This window comes from Penicillium nucicola (genome assembly GCF_028828085.1).
Source record: "Penicillium nucicola strain IBT 29836 chromosome Unknown utg000002l, whole genome shotgun sequence".
Lineage (NCBI taxonomy): Eukaryota > Fungi > Ascomycota > Eurotiomycetes > Eurotiales > Aspergillaceae > Penicillium > Penicillium nucicola.
The window spans coordinates 4,555,529-4,573,402 of record NW_026643126.1 but is presented as its reverse complement, the minus strand read 5'-3'; the positions used below and the strand labels follow the sequence as shown (position 1 = coordinate 4,573,402).

General features: G+C 48.1%; 3 protein-coding genes across 3 annotated transcripts; 1 reads left to right on the top strand and 2 right to left on the bottom strand.

Moving 5' to 3' along the window:
• Window positions 1-5,333: 5,333 nt before the first annotated feature.
• On the top strand, window positions 5,334-6,009 carry N7511_003511 (uncharacterized protein; the record flags this gene model as incomplete). The annotated part of the gene is made up of 3 exons (XM_057125936.1): window positions 5,334-5,557; window positions 5,610-5,911; window positions 5,996-6,009. 3 exons carry the CDS (start codon window positions 5,334-5,336, stop codon window positions 6,007-6,009), a joined length of 540 nt encoding a protein of 179 aa, XP_056988095.1.
• Window positions 6,010-8,791: 2,782 nt separating this feature from the next.
• N7511_003510 (Zn(II)2Cys6 transcription factor domain-containing protein) lies at window positions 8,792-9,303 on the bottom strand (the record flags this gene model as incomplete). Its single annotated transcript, XM_057125935.1, has 2 exons — window positions 8,792-8,918; window positions 8,972-9,303. 2 exons carry the CDS (start codon window positions 9,301-9,303, stop codon window positions 8,792-8,794), a joined length of 459 nt encoding a protein of 152 aa, XP_056988094.1.
• A 4,835-nt stretch (window positions 9,304-14,138) lies between these two features.
• Window positions 14,139-16,501, bottom strand: N7511_003509 (Zn(II)2Cys6 transcription factor; the record flags this gene model as incomplete). Its single annotated transcript, XM_057125934.1, has 4 exons — window positions 14,139-15,210; window positions 15,278-15,927; window positions 15,987-16,098; window positions 16,158-16,501. The coding sequence occupies 4 exons, from the start codon at window positions 16,499-16,501 to the stop codon at window positions 14,139-14,141; spliced, it is 2,178 nt and encodes a 725-aa protein (XP_056988093.1).
• Between the last annotated feature and the right edge of the window lie 1,373 nt (window positions 16,502-17,874).

Here is a 17,874-nt window from a genome sequence, read left to right as displayed (position 1 = left end):
GCTTGAAACAGTATAACTTCGGAGGGAGTTGTCACGTCATAGAACACGCGGAATTATGTTGCCACTGCTTTACGGCGGTTCAGAGAATGTTGTTGTTGCGTAAAATGAAATTCTTCAGCATCAAAGTCTAGATAACTGCTGATTGTTGCAGGTCTTCCATAGCCTTGTTGTAATCATGATATAGAGCATGAATGATTGTAGAGACCTTTTGAGTTCATAGATGAGATTTCGCTGATCGTGCTCAAGCAGCGATACTTTATCCTCAATTTGACAGATCATTGATAAAGTAAAAAGTGTAATTACCTAGAGCACTCGTAGATGTCCAAGCAAAGCTATTCGTGATCAGTAGCAATATGTACTGTAGATGATGCAAAGTAGACTCACAGTAGCGTCCAGAACGGAGATAAGAGACGAGTCTCGTGGATGACACATACAGTATCCGATGGAAGTCATTGTGTAGGCACCATTCGGGATGCCCACCGAGCAACAATGGTAGTGATGTTGTGAATAGGTGAAGCTGAGTCAGTTGAGAAACGTTGGCTCACTATTGAATTCAAGGTCTTCCAAAATGAGGCACTCGAAGTAACTTCATCTGTGGCTTTACCAAGAACGCTCACATTGCTTGGCCCTTTTTTTTTTTGCTTGAATCAACTTTGGAACTGGTGACTAGTGTTGAAGTATTTTGTGTTCTTATGGTTTCTATTCAGTGTTTTGAATTTTATTTGTCTACTGAATACATTTCTGAGTCCTCCAACGAACGTGACAAAAATTTTATGAAAGAATTTGGAACACCCCTGGTGATCAACTAGATGTGAATTATATTCACCCACCAACACAACGAGACTTGATTAGTAGTACTATTATCAAATAGAATGCCAAGTCTGTATCTCTTGTCTATAAAAAGAATCATGAATTGCTGGATGAGCTGATCCTCCGACACTCGACTTCCTCTAACGCACAAATGGATGCTCCGACCAGCACGCCAGCCCAGGAAAGAGAAGGACAACAACAGCAACCCATTGAATTGCCAGTCGTTTCTGAAAGACTCGATTCACAGGAAGCTTCTGATCATGCACCAACGGTAAGTGGAACAACTCAAGTCCGAATGCCTTTGCTGACCACCGCAGCCCTCTCTCTCGCAACAAGAAGCAGAAGTAAGACATGCTTTGGCTACCGAGCCATTTCAGCCTATTCTGAAGGTGATAGCAGACCTTGAACGCGACAACACGAAGTCCGCCTTTCCCGCAGCTCGACTGGTCGGTATCTATCGACGCCTATGGGAGTCATGCGTGTCCAAGCACATCGATAGCCAGAAGCTGGAGCTGAGCAATCGGATCTTGAAGGAGGATGGTAGGCAACTGAAAGAAAAGAGAGATGGTCTTCAGCTCCGCCACGACAAGCAGCTATCCCGGCTGCGCTTCTTTGAGCAGGCACTGCAATCATCCCGGGATCGACTGATTAGGGTACTCGATGACTGGAATCACCCTGCTAGTCTAAATCCAACAGGGCCGTCAAAAGTGGCAAGAGAAGAGTGAAGGATTGTATATTCTAGCTTGTCTGATATTATATGGCCTCAACGTAAGATAATACGACGACGTTGAAATTGAAAGTAGTTTGCTGCATGGAAAGCGCATTATATCTTCTAAGCGTTTATATAAGGTCATAGAATAGACTATATCCGCGGATGTTCCCGCACATCATGAGATTCTTCCCATTCAACCGAAAATATCATAATCAAATTACTGACCTGGCAACAGTGGACAGTGTAGCCAATGGAGGGGTGTCGATTGACCTACCGTCTCGCATTGCATATTAAGGGCCACAGTGCCTAAAGCAAAGTCTCCGGCTTGGACAGATTGCCAAACATTCTCGGAGACCGCTTCAACAATGTTTGACCAGTCTTGTGTCTTTCCATTTTGCTTCGAATGGCTTTTTGGACGTATTCATTGCTTGCCAGAACCAGAGATCTCTTCAAACTAAAGCCATTCAGTCCGGGATTGGCTAAAAGGGATTCAACAACCGAAAAATGTTCCCCCTTGACCGCCAACATCAATGGATCCTCGGTCCGCGAATTTCTGAGATTGACATCAATTCGATCATGGGCTAGAAGTACCTGGACCATCTCCACGTTGCCAACTCGGGCGGCCAAGCAAAGAGCAGTGTCGTGAGCTGCAATCGTGCTTTCATTGATGTTTAGACGTGCACCTTGTTGTACGAAGAGTCGTACCACATCGAGATGACCGTGTGCAACCGCTCGACAAATTGGCGGATCTATGGAGCCCCGTCCATTGATCTCTACACCTTGCACACTCAAAAGACAAGCAACCGTATTCACACGTCCGTGATACCCGGCCACGGAAATTGGAGTCTGGCCTGCAACGCAGAGATTCAGAGCGATCCCCGGTATTGCAAGTAGCCGTTGTAGGAGTACGGTGTCCAATCTGATTGCCGCGTGATGGAGAGACGTAGACGGCGTCTCGAATCTTCCGCGGCCGCCAACAAAATTCACGTTGATGTCTTTCTCCGCCAACAGCCTGTCGGTTATCTCGTCGCATGACAAGTAAGTCGACAGCCACAGTGGCGTATTGCCATTCTTGTCTTTGCAGTTCACGTTGGCACGGGGGTGACTGAGGAGTATATTGACCATCTCCAGGCGTCTGCTTTGAATGGCAAGATGGAGCGGCGGATAGCCTTTCCGGTCCTGGAGTTCCAAATTCAGACCCTTGTGTCTGAAAAGCTGTTTGACAGCTCCTACCGACCCATAGGACACTGCTTGGTGAAGAGGTAGCTCAGCATCTTGTGATGATTGTGTACCAAGATATGCCTCAGACTGCGGATCGTTTGACAATATCAGTTCCATCACGGGCCGATTGAAGCGACATGCCCAGTCCCATGGTGAATGGCCTGAATCGTCCCGTATATCAGGGTCGCTGCCACTCGAAAGTAGCAAATGCACGACCCCTATTCTGCCTGCCAAGACTGCTAGGTGGAGCGCCGTTCGGCCGTGTTTGTGCTTGACGTCCACTCTAGCATTGGGTTGTTCTAGAACGCGCTTGACGATGGAAAAGGTTCCGTATTGGAGAGCATACGACAAGGCGTTCTCCCGTGCGTGGTTTTGAATGTTGATGTCTAGGTCTTGCCGATTGAGTAGGAAGTCACGCACAGCAGCGGAAGAGTACTGGAGCGCCCGCATCAAAGAAGTTTTGCCGCGGTAGAATGCATTGATGTTGGCGTTATATTGGAGCAAAGCCTTGAAAAGGTGAACATTGTCGTCCTTGGTGGCCAGATGCAACAGATTGCTGTTCTGAAATTTGGCATTGTACTTCCAGATGCTGGGCTGCAGTCTGAAATTTAGGTCTGTGCATGAATTTGCGAGCGAGAATAATGCAGTGCCATCCAAATGCGACACAATCCACAGCAAAAGCTCGTTGGGCAGGTCTCTGATGTTTGGCTGTAATGTGTTAGCTTATCAGTAGACCCAGGAAGAGTCAATTGAGACAGACCATGATTGGACAGATTCAAGCTGGGAAGCATAGGAACTGCAGAGGAGGGTGTAGGGAGACACTCGAACACTGGATATAGCAGGCCTCTTTATACTGACCTTTACTCTCACCTAGGAGTGTAGCCTCTCACTCCGCCGAGAGGTGTGTAGCAACCACACGGCAGCATCAAAGCCTTGACAACAATGTTCAGGTGGTGTTAGAGAATCTGGAGTCTAGCTCCCGGGAACGCCAAATGCGTTCCTGGCAGTGTCAATGGCCCCGGGAGCCCGAATCAATCTGCGTACCCACATCTGCATCTAGTGACATAAAAATAAATCACAACCTACCACGCACTTCGAAATTTCAATAGGCAACCCAGAATGTGTCGACTATGCTGCCTACCGCAGTAGCCACTCCTTGTGCCAATGCATGGTCATCACAATTTACAGCCACAAGTGCAGCTGATTGCGCAGCAGTGATCTGGAATGACATGCCTTCTCGCAGGCTGCTGATCGGCCGTATACCGACGCATACTGCATGCGAATGCATTTCTCGACGTATCGTCTGTTTCAAGGAAGGCGTTGCATGCCAGAAGGCACGCAGACATGCAGGGCAAGAGCCTACGGAGATGGTATATAAGCTGACGAGGGGACGCTGCAGAGATTGCCCAACACCACCAACAATCCAAAGCATTTTCTGCCTTTGTCGACCACATCACGACCACATCAATGACTAACATGCCTTGGAACCCATTTTCCGTCTGCGAAATCCCTCACAGTGGTCCTGGCTCCTGTTGCGGCATGACGAAAAAAGGCGAGCCGTGCAAGAACTCGATCAAAGTTGGAGACACCAAGATAGGGCATCAAAAGTTGGCCACTCTCGCGAGAGAGCCGTTTGACCTGTCAAATTTGCAATCGAAGCTCCGCGACGTTGCCAGAGACTTTCTCTGCGCGAGATGGCATCGGCAACGACAGGCCGAACAACTTGGCCAGCAGTGGTATGACGCCGCCGTCCGCAACCAGACACAAGTACCACATGGCTCCAGAATAGCCTGTTCATCAGCTGTTGTGCACTCGGGCCAGCATGAGACATTGTCAGTCTCTCAAAGACGCACTCCACAGTCCGACGAAACTGACGGGTCATCGCGCGGGCTCAGACAAGACACGCCAGTGCTGCCATCGAACCCATATGTGACTTCCACAACGCTACGGACCAACAGTGTCCCGTGGCAAGTGTCGCCGGCCCGACCAGTGTTCTCCTTTCAGCAACGAATCTCCTGGCCGGTTTCCAGAGTTTGACGTTCCAGCGTATCACGCCGTGCGACGAGGTCGACAGCATCCACTGTGCATGGGTATATAGTTTGACTCTTAGCTCATTAGAACCATGACTAGACACTATGCTACAGGTGCAATATAAACCATTCATAATTGAAACCCCTATTCGAGAATGAACCTATGGTATGCACTAAGGAGTGTGTATGTAGTATCCTTCTGTAAGGCCATACAGTAATGAAGGTTTAGTTTACAATTACAATGGAATACAGCCTGTTTCTACATAATTATGCAATTGACGTCCAGTCACGGTTTTTACCTGTTTGTCATGTTTGACGACCCTCAGGGTCCCCGCGGGTAACCCTCATGAGGGTCGGCGTTGGTACGACCCTCCCCGCGGGTCCAGGTCTCGGGCCCTGACCCTCCGCATGGTGAGGTGAGGGTCAGGGTCATGGAGGGTACCCGCGGGTCCTAGCCAGGTCTAATCATAAGCAGTCACTTGACATAACGCCAGCACCTGCCTGATTACTTTCTCACTCTCACACAAAGCCATCTTCAATCCCATGCACACTATCGATAGATGATGAAGTGGAATATCCCACGCTGGCTGTCTCTTTGTGTTGCCACACTAGCTGTTCTTAGCATCGCCAAACCCGTACAGCAAAAGCCTCTCGTCGGCGTGAACGTCATGGTCAAGGAAGATAAGGTCTTCGGCCACAACGATGCTATATACGATACCGTGCCACAAGAAGACCAGCTATTTAGCATCGAGTTCCTTGAGATTGCCCCGACACCTATTCTCGCGTATGAGACCCCCTCCTTGATATGCCCCCTTAAACGTCCTGACATCCTAAAGCGACCGTGTCTTTTTTGTCTACCTACGTGGCGATCTATATGAATCCAAAATGAAGGGACTAGGACTCTCTGATAAGGGCCTTATTGATGCAACCCTCTCTGTGAGCAGCTCTGCTGTCTACCGAGATGGTAGCTACCTAGAACCAACGTCCCTTACAATGCCGTTAAAAACTGTTCTCATTAATGATGCAGCCCATTTCATCATTCGCGATTCCACGGGCGCTCAGGTTGACTACCTACCTAGTAGCGGCCGCGGCGATATATTGCGAGATTTCCAGATCCCTTCAATGTTTTTGAAGAGCGGTATGTGGACCTTTAAAGTCGACGCCAGGCTCGGAGATAAAGACAATTCATGTCTATTTGCCATGTCGTTGACACAATGGTTAGATGGGGGCTTTTGAGAAGTAGGTACTTGGGCTATCTTCTTGACCTCTGGGGTCGTGGAGTTACTACAGAGCATGGAATTTCCGAAATTGGATGGCGATCCCTTAATGGATATTATCATTGATGAATATTGGCATCATAAATAACGCTTATATTCGAGTTCGTAATCGGGTTTGCAGATCCTCAAATCGGCAAAAATATTATCAATTGACTGCCCGGCAAGTACGTCGACCCCGAGGAAGTCAAATGTTTCACAGAAAGTGTGATACTGAGGAATATCGCCTCGCAAAGAGCGGAAACATTTGTGGAGGCCTAATGCGACGTTGCAACCCCTCATACATAAAGACTTGTGGTAATACTACGGTATTTTATTGAGAGAAGAACCATATTCTCGATGCGAGGCGATAGGTTGAACTGGGTGATCAGCCTCAAATTTATATTACGGCAATATTAAACACGAGCAGAATGTAATATGACTACCAATGCCAAGAACCAGCCGGGGGTCATGGGCTTGGTCCTGCCAGTGATGGTGGAAATTTAGAGTAGGGCGTGTCTACCCTCACTCATACTGCCTGCAGGAGCATGGAGCGCCTGGGTACAGTAGTAAATGAGGCCTGTCTTGCAAATCGCGAATTGGAATTGCCTCTCGTTTTGCTCTTTTCGCATCCTTCGCGACAAGGTTGTCAGCGTTGAGGGGGTCAGATCCCCGGCGAGTGGGACACACTGCACGGGCGGAAGCGCCGATTGTCCAAAGTGAAGGTTTTGGTACGGGTGCGGGGAGAGAATGTGGTGGAGTAATTCGGAGGGCAATGCAACCAGCAGCGACGACGATGTGTACGGAACTGGAATTGGTGTCTGTTCATGTAAGGCTTGAACAATAAGCGATGTGACCGGGCTTAACTCTACAGGACTATAAACATTTTAAACTTCATTAAGCCTTGGCTCGAAGGATTTCATGCCTGACATCCCGCCTGTGGTCATGAGATATGTTTCAGGCAGAGCATGTTAAGGTCTATCAAATCGGGTTGCAGCTTCTTGAATTGATACAATTTCTTGCTTATTAATAGCCTGGATAGCTAGTAAGAGCCTACCCTCTTGTTCTATACGTTTTTGAGAAGATTCGGTACGGATTGGTGGCATGGTAGGTGATTAAAGAAGAAAGGTTTAATTTTTTGACGCGTTTTTGGGTGGGGTGGCCACTCGGTGGTGGTGGCCACTCGGTAGTGAATTACGTTAATATGGAGCCAGTGGCTTGTGGCCACTCTCTTCGTTAAGTGATCGATAAAGTATACCCAGGCCTGTTTTGAAATGGGCTTCGTGTCCTGAGCAAGATCTTTGATTGGTAGCCTCCGCCCCACTTTTGCCTGAAATGACGCTGCTATGGTCAGTAAATACGCTCCCTCGGTTTCATATCCAGCACCTCGCTAGTCCTTCTAATTCTTATTCATTATTTTAATTATCAATCACAGCAGTACTTGCCGCTCCTCGCAACACCTGTCAACTTTCAGACTTATTCACGTTACATGCATCGCAAGTATGTTGGTGCACATGCCGTTCTCGCAGTTCGGGATCTTGTCTACCTGTGCTGATTTACAGCTTCATACTAGTTTTGAATGTATTTCCTGAACCTGCCAACCGAATTGATTATGTTGATCGGCGATCGACTGGAATCGGAAAAAGATATTTATGCTCTTCTGAGAACGCACTCGCGATTTTACCAGCCCCTGCTTTCGCATCTATACAAACGCAACGTCAATTTCTCTTCGAGCTCCGCTTTGTCATGGTGTGTCAGTCACGGCAACGAAGAAGGTGTGAGCTTATTACTGAGAATGGGCGCAAACCTTCAATGCTACTGCAAGGCTCCCCTTCCTGATTCATGGAAATTCGATGAAGATTATGGAAGTGCTTTACATTTCGCCACGAGCCAGACTATGACTAAACTTCTTCTCGACAACGGAGCCGACGTGAACGGATTAACTCTATACGGGACCTCAGCATTGCATATGGCAGTGGAAAATGGACAGCTAGGTATGGCGAAGCTACTGCTTGATTACGGTGCACTGGTCCGCACAGAGAGCGAAGGGGAAACTGCTCGGGCCAGTCTGCGTGGATCACCCCAGAGTCTGGCAAATAAGATTTGAGCCGTCTGTTCTGGGGGCCGTCGATCGTGTTCCAGAACCGAGCAGTCGCTGATGCCAGCTCTGTATGTGCTTGGTCCAACAGGCGCTTAATATCAGTCCATAGAGCCAGATCTTGCAAAGCGGCATTCGTGGACTCCAGCTGCTGCTACAGCTGGCAGAGCTTTCGCCTGACTCTCTGACACTCGACAAATGCTCTATATCTTGCTGTGATGGCCTGCTGAGGTTTTGAAGTCTCCTGAGCTTCCTCGGTTTGAAGTTGTTTCATTAACTGACAACCATTATTTTGTCCCCCAGCTCCCTCTTATCGAGATCTTTCTGAAACCTTTTCACGTTCTCACCACTTGAAGACGGTTTCTTGTGGGGAATAACTAGAATCATCAGTAAAGAGTATATTGAAACGAAAGTTATGCAAAACAACCATATTTTTTTCTCAACCTTAGCCATACAAGCTGTATTCCGAGCCCGAATCACTTACCGCTGGTGGATTCTCCAGATTAAATTCTAAATATCGCTTTCGAGTATCCCAGGTCGATCAATGTTCAATCTTGAATTAAAATGCCCCGTACTCGTGGTCTCGGTATCGTGGCTATGCTATATAAGGTTCCCCATTAGATGTTGAAAAAGACAAGACAAAAAGTGATAGGCTTCTTTGTGAAATTTATTCGGTACAAACCTTGAACAATACTGCAGATATAGTATCGGCATCTTCGACATTGACTTTTCGGTATAATAGCTGTAAAACACATTTATAATCATATGCCTCGGCAGATAATTGTTCAAGCTTCCTGTTTCAAATGATGTTAATTCAAGCTGAATCATCAAATTGGATTTGATTTACCTTTGCGTTTCATCCCGTTTCCTCGCTGGGTACTGACAAATGTGTTGCAGCATCATACAACGCTGGCACCGAGGCTTTTCTCCGGTGCACTTTGATTTGCTCGCACGACATGGAGCACATGCACGCGGAATACGACGTTGCAATGGTGAAGCAGGCTTGTGCAATCTTGGAATCGGCAACTTTGACGAAGGATTAGGAGAAGTTGTAGGGTCCGGCAAATAGGCTTCCTCTAGCTGTTCCGCATTTGGTTGTTGTTCACTCTCCTTCCCGCAGATGTCAGACTTGCTCTGTGAGTTCCCATACCCAGGAGATAGGTCGATGTCTTCATTCATGATGTAAATAAGATCCATGGGTCCCATAGAAATCAAAAGTTTTCGACTAGGGGAGACAGGTTTGCAGTCTCACCGCCAAAGAATTGGGTGTGGGGAGCCTCAGGTGCCTACCCTGGACAACAAAAGTGTTCAAGTTTGAACTGTAGATTTTATTCGCGGCTCCCGTCGCCACACACCCCACACACCGTGAAGGCGGTGTGGAGCAACGAGAGTTTTTCCACTCCGGAGGACGTTCATATGTCAACAAAAGAGGGTCTCAATTTTACTACCTCTGTCTGATGATCGTAAGGCTCTCAACGACCTTACTAAGCTCATCCCCTATTTATTCTGTACTTTCTATAGTAGTATATAAAAAACACACTGTCAAGTACTCAATTGGCTATGCCCGTACTAGTCCGTACTGTAACGACCACGTTCCGACAATAAGCTATGCCGACTCGTTCCGGTTAGACGTCTTGGACTGGTTGCAATATTTGTTATCGGATAGATATCGGACGATTATCCAACAGCTTAACTTGAATATTGTAGTCGCATCGGACGGGAAATCTAAATATCGTAGTCATATCGACGTCGGCTGCGATACGACACGATATGATGTCATCGATCCGTCCGATGCTGCCGCAGCCTAGGCGTACTAATGAGGTAGGCGTTATAAAAGGCGGTCAGGCAAAACGTGGCTCCCGGAGTACCGGACGCAAATACTTTTGTTACACCACTGTACTTGCTGAAACGCCCGTGGCCATACACCATAATTCGAAGCAGTTTACCCCCGGGCACATACATTATATTTCTCTAATTCATATCCAAAAGCAAGCTAGTCCCTATCAAGATGCGGTGTAAATAATGCATTATTAAGAATATTGATCCCCTTTAATTCCAAATCAACTGCATTTCAGATAATATTGTATTTTATACGAGAATACGCTCGGAACCTTTTTGCCTCTATACCTGCGCAAATAATCTTTCTCAGCAGTACCACCTTCTAATAGGTGATAGAATTTCCGCATAATATGGCACCAAAGCAACCCCTGGCGTATCTATGCCTTTTGTGGTGCCTGGTTCTTTGTTATTCATTTTGGCCACAGCAAAGGCGCAGTTAAGGAAAGAAAATCTTCTAAATGCGCCTGAATAGCATGGCCCGCTAAATTGGCTGCACCGCATCCTTGCTGAGGGCCAATAAGATGCGAGCTAATATTGCTGACATCTGGCGACTTGTTGAGTATGATCTCTTGAAAATATAGCATAGTCATCTCTAAGCAACTTATGTCTCGGACAAGTGCAACACCATTATTGTTATAGCTTTTTCTCTTGCCTCACTTGCCTAGAAGCAAACAGCAGAATCTGCGATCACGGTCTGGAGGGAGTCACAATCTGGGAATGCGGCGGCAGAGAGGTCGCTCTTTAAATATGTCGACACCCAGGTTTCCCACACGACAGGATTATGTAGAGGTTAAGGGTAGGGACACTACTCTGCAGCTATCCTTACCTTCACGGGCGAGCCACGGAAATCGCGAACATCAGATGGAAAGTGCCGGAATCACACAGTTGGAAACTTATTCGTCAAATGAAAGCTCAGCGCTGGTAGATCCACACTCTGCTCGAGAACCGGACGTTCGAACCCCTACAATGTTTTCACGAAGTTCGGGAGAAAGTCCGTTACTAAGACATTCATGCAGGTGAGCTTTCATGCTCGGCGTTTACTACAAGTTGCTGAACACTGTCTACAGTAATTGTGGAACGACCAGGATCCCAATCTGGCGACGGTCTTCGGAAGGAGCTGTAATTTGCAACGCTTGCGGTCTTTATTTCAGATCCCACAAAGCTCCGCGGCCTAGAGGAGCGGACCACATGCAGCAAAGGGCTAGCGAAAATGTTTCTCCCGCTAGCAAAAATCATATTAATCTACCGCGAACCTTACTCGTGCCATCTGGAAGGGACTATTATAAAGAAACAGGGGGCTCCTGCCCTGGTTCTGGGAATTGCAATGGCACTGGAGGTGCAGATGGCTGTGAAGGCTGTCCAGTCTTCTACAATCGTAACTCGCACCAACTTGTATCGGATACCCGCGAGATTTTTTCGTCAGTCGCCCAAGGGAGCTCGGCTGCAATCGCGCAAGAATCAAACGCGCCGATACATGACGCTGCTGCCATTGGATATTCAATGCTAGTTGCTTGTCGGCATTGCGGGACGACTATAACGCCTATGTGGCGGCGGGACGAACGTGGCCATTCTATCTGCAATGCCTGTGGTAAAAGCTCACTTAAATCTTACGATTCGGGAACAAAATTAATTTAACGGGAACAGGATTGTATTACAAGCTCCACCGCTGCTATCGCCCTGCTACGAAAAGGAAAGCGATTGTGAGGCGGCGTCAGCGGCTAGTGCATAATAACACACCCGTTCTTCCATCGAACGAGCCTATCTCGTATCTCGGAGCATCTTCGCCAGCTTTAGTCAGCAGCTATGACTTGAACAATTCTAACATGGTTATTAATGCACCTAACTTGGAACAACGATCCCCGGCAGCAGCGGAACATACGACACACCTTTTAGAGCCACTAGAACCTGAACCTGTGCGACATTCGCCAATTTCACAGAAATTGTCGGCTACACCTGGATCGTTTGACGTATATGCTAAACGAGAGCTAGCTTTGACAGGAGCTTCTCGTAATCCTCGCAAGCCCGATTCAAGCCAAACAAAATCCGTGCCCTCAGCTCCTCCTCCTCCTCCTCCGCCACCGCCTCAGAGTGGCCCGAGTACGCTTCCGTGGATGTTGGACTCGATGTATGGTGAACATTTCGATGGGATTCCAAAAAGCCATTCATACTTGAGCCAATTAGATCTCGCATCGATACATGCGATAGGGCACCGACCGCAGATCCTGTCTGGACTGTTTTATACGGCTGAGTCTACAGACGAGCGGTGGGCCAGACTGAATAGAGAAGCGGAACAGATGCGTGAAGTTCTTGGAGCCAAAGAGCGGGAGCTGGCCAAAATAAGCAGGTGGTGAGAATTGCGTGTATATATATTATGTTGAGATTATACGATGTCTCCTAGTAGAGGATGAATGAAGCATGCAAACAGTCGATTCTGACAGGTGTTTAATTCTGGTCTTTTTCTCAATGAGAAAGAGACCCTATTTAAGTGGAAGAATTTCCCCTGAACTATACTTATTGAGGAAGGATTCACGCTAACTGATTTATGCCTGATATATCTGGTATACACCATCTATTCATGCAGGAATCTCAACATATTATAATTGAGGAGGCAAGGCGCCTCAGCTCGTAATTATATGCATGTAACTTCACGCTTCTATCTACAAATACTTCAGATCCCTAGCTGTGATGAAGACTGTACGACCACATACTGGAAGAAATCTTTGACTGACCATTTTCGATCCCGATATGAGTCCGGCGTCGGATAGTGGAGAGCCTGGCAGCGTCGAAACTGCAGTTACCAGCCAGGCTTCACCAAAAGAAGCCTCAGGAGCAGGGGAGGATAAGGTTGTTCGCCAAGTACGACGATTTCCAGCGGACAGCCGAAAGCTACAGTATTCATCCCCCATAGAAAATAATACGCAAACCAGAAAAGTCGAAATGAGCAACGATTCGAAATGGGTAGAAAATAAACTGGCACAGGGGCACAGATAGTTCCGGAGTGATATATGCAGAAACATTCACAAACAACACGCTGGCTGATATACAGCGCGACGCTAGCGTGTTAAGGCGCGCCAAGGTAAGCTAGTTACTTATATAGTAGGCGGTATAAATCTGCGGCCAAGGACCCGAAATACCCGGTCCCGACAACTCGGCCGGAAACACTGTATTTGGCCATCCATGCAGGTTGACACCCTTCAACAATCCACTCCTGCGCTGTCTGTCTCAAGCTCGAACTGTTATCAGCTCAATCAGTGAACTGCACTCCAAGGGAAATAAAATTACGAAAAATATTCCCCCAAGCTAATCCTCCTGCTACTTCTTTGTCCACTACTACCGCAAGTCATGCTCAACAACAGAATGCAGATGCTGGCCCCCCGATCTTTTATTTTAGAGGTTTAGGCTACACCGATGAAGAATTGGGCTGGCACGTGGGTGTCGTTCATTAAATGAAAAGGTAGCTATAAATCCAAGGGTTGCACAGTTCCTTGTCGCAATTTTTGATGGCAAAAATGTTCAGGGTTGCCGTGGTATTCACTGTCCGAGCTGCATACTTTGAATAAATTCATCTAACGTCCCCTAGACGGTTATGCAATGCCGAGGTACAGTCTGACTCCTGGCCCTCCTTCAAACCATCTTCAGTTGACTCAAAGCTTGTGGCTGGGCCTCTGTGGGGAACGTTTTGAGGCATTCTTGTTTTTGTTTAGTAACTTGCAGAAATGTTGACTCAGAATCTTCCTCAAAATTTCGTGGACGACGAAGTGTGTAAGGAGAAACCGCGGAGATGATATGCGGGCAGGAGAAGGCAAAGACGAGGATTTGTGAGTTCTGTTCTAATGTGCAGTATTCAAAGACCTCATACGTTTTTGAAGTCCTAGGTCAAGATGCATACGAGGATAATCAAAACGCTTTCACGAAAAATGATCGAAAAGCGCAAGGGGCATGTATCGACATAACAAGAAGAATAGCATAATTCCCACCAAGGAAACAGGGTTGGTTATCAGCTTTCGTGAAATAGTGCAGAATTCATGAGCCAAATTTCCGCTTTCCATTATGGTCAAGCCTATAGCAAATCAAAGGAATTGACGACGATAACGGTATCACTGACATGCTATGTGGAGATCGGTGTGTTCGGAATAAACTGGGAAGATAGAGAAAACCCGATAATTAGCGTAATACTAGGGCCCACGGTCAACGTCCAATCCAAGTGTAGAGGCGTGACGCGAGAGAAGATCCATATAAATAAGCCAAGCTCGCTGCGAGGAGGGATCTTTGGCGGACATCTCGTTCAGCCACCGGGTAACCTTTTTGACCTTCTTTACAATGATGGTTGCATCAGCTATGATGGGATGGACTCGGGTGAATAGTGCGATTAAAAGGATCGTGCTGGATTGCATGATGTGGTGAAGAATGCACCACCACGGGGTGACCTTGTATAACCACACCGTGTCTACCTCATCTGGGAGAAGATCGAGAACCTGTCCTGCAACTTGGACGCACATAGCAGCCATGGTATCACACACAGCCCCGGGAGAAGTCTTACCAGATAGGTCGGAGAGGCGCCGAAGGCAGGGCTGTGAAATGATCAGTTTGGTAGTGTAAAATCGAAAGGCTAGGCTGGCTCGCTCCCGAGCGAAAGGCTGCGATGCATCGAGTTCGTTAAAGTAGAATTCTGTTGGAAGACGAGAGAGCCATCTGTCGGCATTGTTGTTGAGGGTAGAAATCTGGATTTCAATTTCTAGCCATGATTGTCGCGTCGCTCGGGGAGCGTACAGAGTGTCCACGGCCTGGCGGGTAAGAAACGCCAAGTCCACGGCGCATAAAAAGTACAGTGAAACATTGGGTGTAAGGGCTTGAGCATTCTGCCCGACTTGCTTTCCTTTTCTCTCCGACTGCACGGAACGGAGTCGACCCGCGAAGGTCTCTCTGGCCGCAATCGCGGGGTCAGTAGAGAGCAGTGAAGACATGAACTCGTTCCGGGCTTCTTGATCAGAGATAAGCTGCATGATCCGCTTATTGCTGAAGCTCTCCTCTGTATACGGCAACGGAAGAGGCGTAGAGCAGAAGGTCTCCCCGATGCTGGGTGGTCGGCCGGTCATCACGCATAACACGGTATCCAGCATAAATAGTGCCCACCACACACGGTATCTTGTCTCCTTTGAAAGGTGCCCAATGACGACATTCTCGCTACGGAGATTAAGCCCCATAGCCACGGCTGATTGGATCGCGATACCAAATATCCTCCATGACCTAGACAAAGAGATTCACACGGTCAGACATCGAATCCCACAAAAAGAATACGCGCAGAAATCCGCACCTGTTGATTTGTCCAACAGACAGAAGATAAAAGGCCGCTAAACCCTCGACTTGGACCTGCTGTAAGTTCGGGTGCGAAAGCAATGCCACATTATCGATGCCGAGTCGCCAAGCCCGCGTGAAGTACACCAAATAGCTATCTGCCTCCGGATGGGGCGGAAGGCCCATCATCAGCGAATGTCTTGCTGTAATCGCAAATATCAAATTTAACACCGCCAACCATCGTTTTCCAGGTCGCACGTTGGGATTCGCATAGAACGAGTTGTACTGTCCAATAAATGTCGTCATGCCGATTATGGGGAAGGCAGGGTGGACCGTATGGAAGTAGTTGTCGACAAGCTGAGTAGCGACGTGTTGAGGAGGGCTTATCGAAAGATCCACGTCATTGAGCATTGAGATTTCGAAGTCATCCTGGAAGTAGTTGACTGACGAGATGGAAAGGCGATCGGAACGGTTTCTGGTCGGCGTCGTAGTGTATTGGTCGAGGTCCCGTTTGAGTCTGTACAACCATGCTATCTCCGAGTGCTCGCCCACAAACCCCATGGCCTGGAGTTCCTCACCGCCATTGAAGTCTTCTTCGGTGTAGTCAATGGCGCCGTAGGTAAAAGCCGTGTCCTCGGGGTCTGCGTGGGGTGTTAAAGGACATGAAAGCTGGAAACGATGATATGGTGAGAAGCAATACTAGGGAACCGAGGATGAATGCAACATACCTTCTGAAGGGTCTGGTCAACATGGCGGGCCGACAGCTTATCGAGTCTAGGATAAAGGTCTTGCAAGAGAGTTTTGTAGGCTTCGACCTGTGTGGTTAGATCGCTCAGCTGCCTAAAGAGTTGTTAGAAGCCAGTCGGAGGTGAGCTGCTGCTCTATCTTAAGCCACCCACTTGGCTATCTTGTCCCCCTTCCGGCCACCATACAAACACCGGACGTCAGCATCTTTGCAACGATCACAGGTGGGACGGTGTCCGCTACATTTGGCTTTTTGTTCACGGCAGTTTTCGCAGGCCCGACTGACTCGACCGCTGGTAGCTAAGTTACCAGGGTGCGCAATTCGTGGGATCTGGACCTTTGTATTCGGTCGGTCGTAGGTGGCCACTTCGACACGGCTAGTGAGGCAGTCGGCAGAGAAGTCGAACGCAGAGGGCTGTGAAGAGAAGAGGATATTCAAGTCATAGTCGGAGAGGGTTGATTCGTTTTCTGGATGGTTCGATGGGTGTTCGGAATTCATTGTGCAAGGCCTAAGAGGTAAAGATCCCTAATGAACACAAGCCAACAAAGCCGAAACATTAGAGTGGAAAGCCCCTTCGCTCCGTAATAGTATACAGATATGCAGAAAGCAAAATCATGAATATCAGGCAGGACCTTGGCGCAGCGGTGTGGGTTTATGGCTCGAGGACGGTGTAATGTGGTATGCTGGATGCGAAAGCCGCGCTATTTGCCACTACCCGACTGTTCGTCCCGCGCCAAGCCGAGTCCGGATAGTCTTCGTATTAGACATCTCAGGCGGAAACTCTCATCATAAACACCTTGCCCTGCATTAATTGGGGGGGGGGGTTGAACGTTATTCTTCTGCCATGATCCGTGGAGACGCAGGCATAGCTCGTATTATAGGAGCGTAGTCCAATTGTCGCCAGCAGAGATGTTCAGTTCGAATCTTGATCTTATTGTGCCATGAGTCAACTGATATCGACTGTCTCTCGGCTGGAATGCCTACCCGTCGACTCTGCAAGGAGCCGATAGTGATGTGCAGAGTCGTTGTGACGCTGCACATTCCCGAACAATGTTTCTATTAGTGCACGGCGACTCGAGCAGCCATCCATAGCTTGCTAGAATTTGGCTCGGCGTTCCTGCAACAGATGGTTTCTTCCAAGCTGTGGGTCAAAAGCTTACGAACGTGGCGGCTGACATGGTTGTTCCCTGCGGCGACCTAGTGGTATCTCTTCAATCAAACCCGGAATAGGCACCGGTAAGATTTGTTTCTCAGACCGCCTGTGCAATGGATGAAGGCCCATCGTAATGGTCAGCTAGTGGCCTTTCTGATTGCTGACGCCGGCGTAGATAGGGCAGCGCTAGACGGTCTACCCGTGATATTGGGTTCTTCCTCCTCGCCCGCTCCGACCCCATCCCACACGTCCCTTGTTCATCATGTCTGAGACAAGGCAAAAGCGAGCGACCGTTCGCGTTACAGACCCAGCTGCACGGGCGCTTAACCCAAAGATACGGGGCAATCTGGCTATTAAGTGGCGAGTATTCTCAGTTGGCAAACAACAAGGTTTCCGCATTTTCTGAGACAACACACCGGTATTCATGATCTTGAGAAGTGACGACAAAGCAATATCATGTTCAAAGAAAGAGAAGTTCGATGGTGATACAATGGCAGATGATGATTGGTGGTCCTTGAGTCAATGCTTGAAATAGGGATTGTTGGTGGGCTGTTCGGAAATTTTAGCAGGGACACAACACGAAGTTGACGGCCACTATTGAGGCCATTGCTTCCAATGTTGAGTGAGTCACCCCATCATTCATCAATGTCTGAACTCCACTGATGCTTGAATGTTGGTGATTGCAGAACAATGACCCTCCTGGCCCCTCTCGCAACGC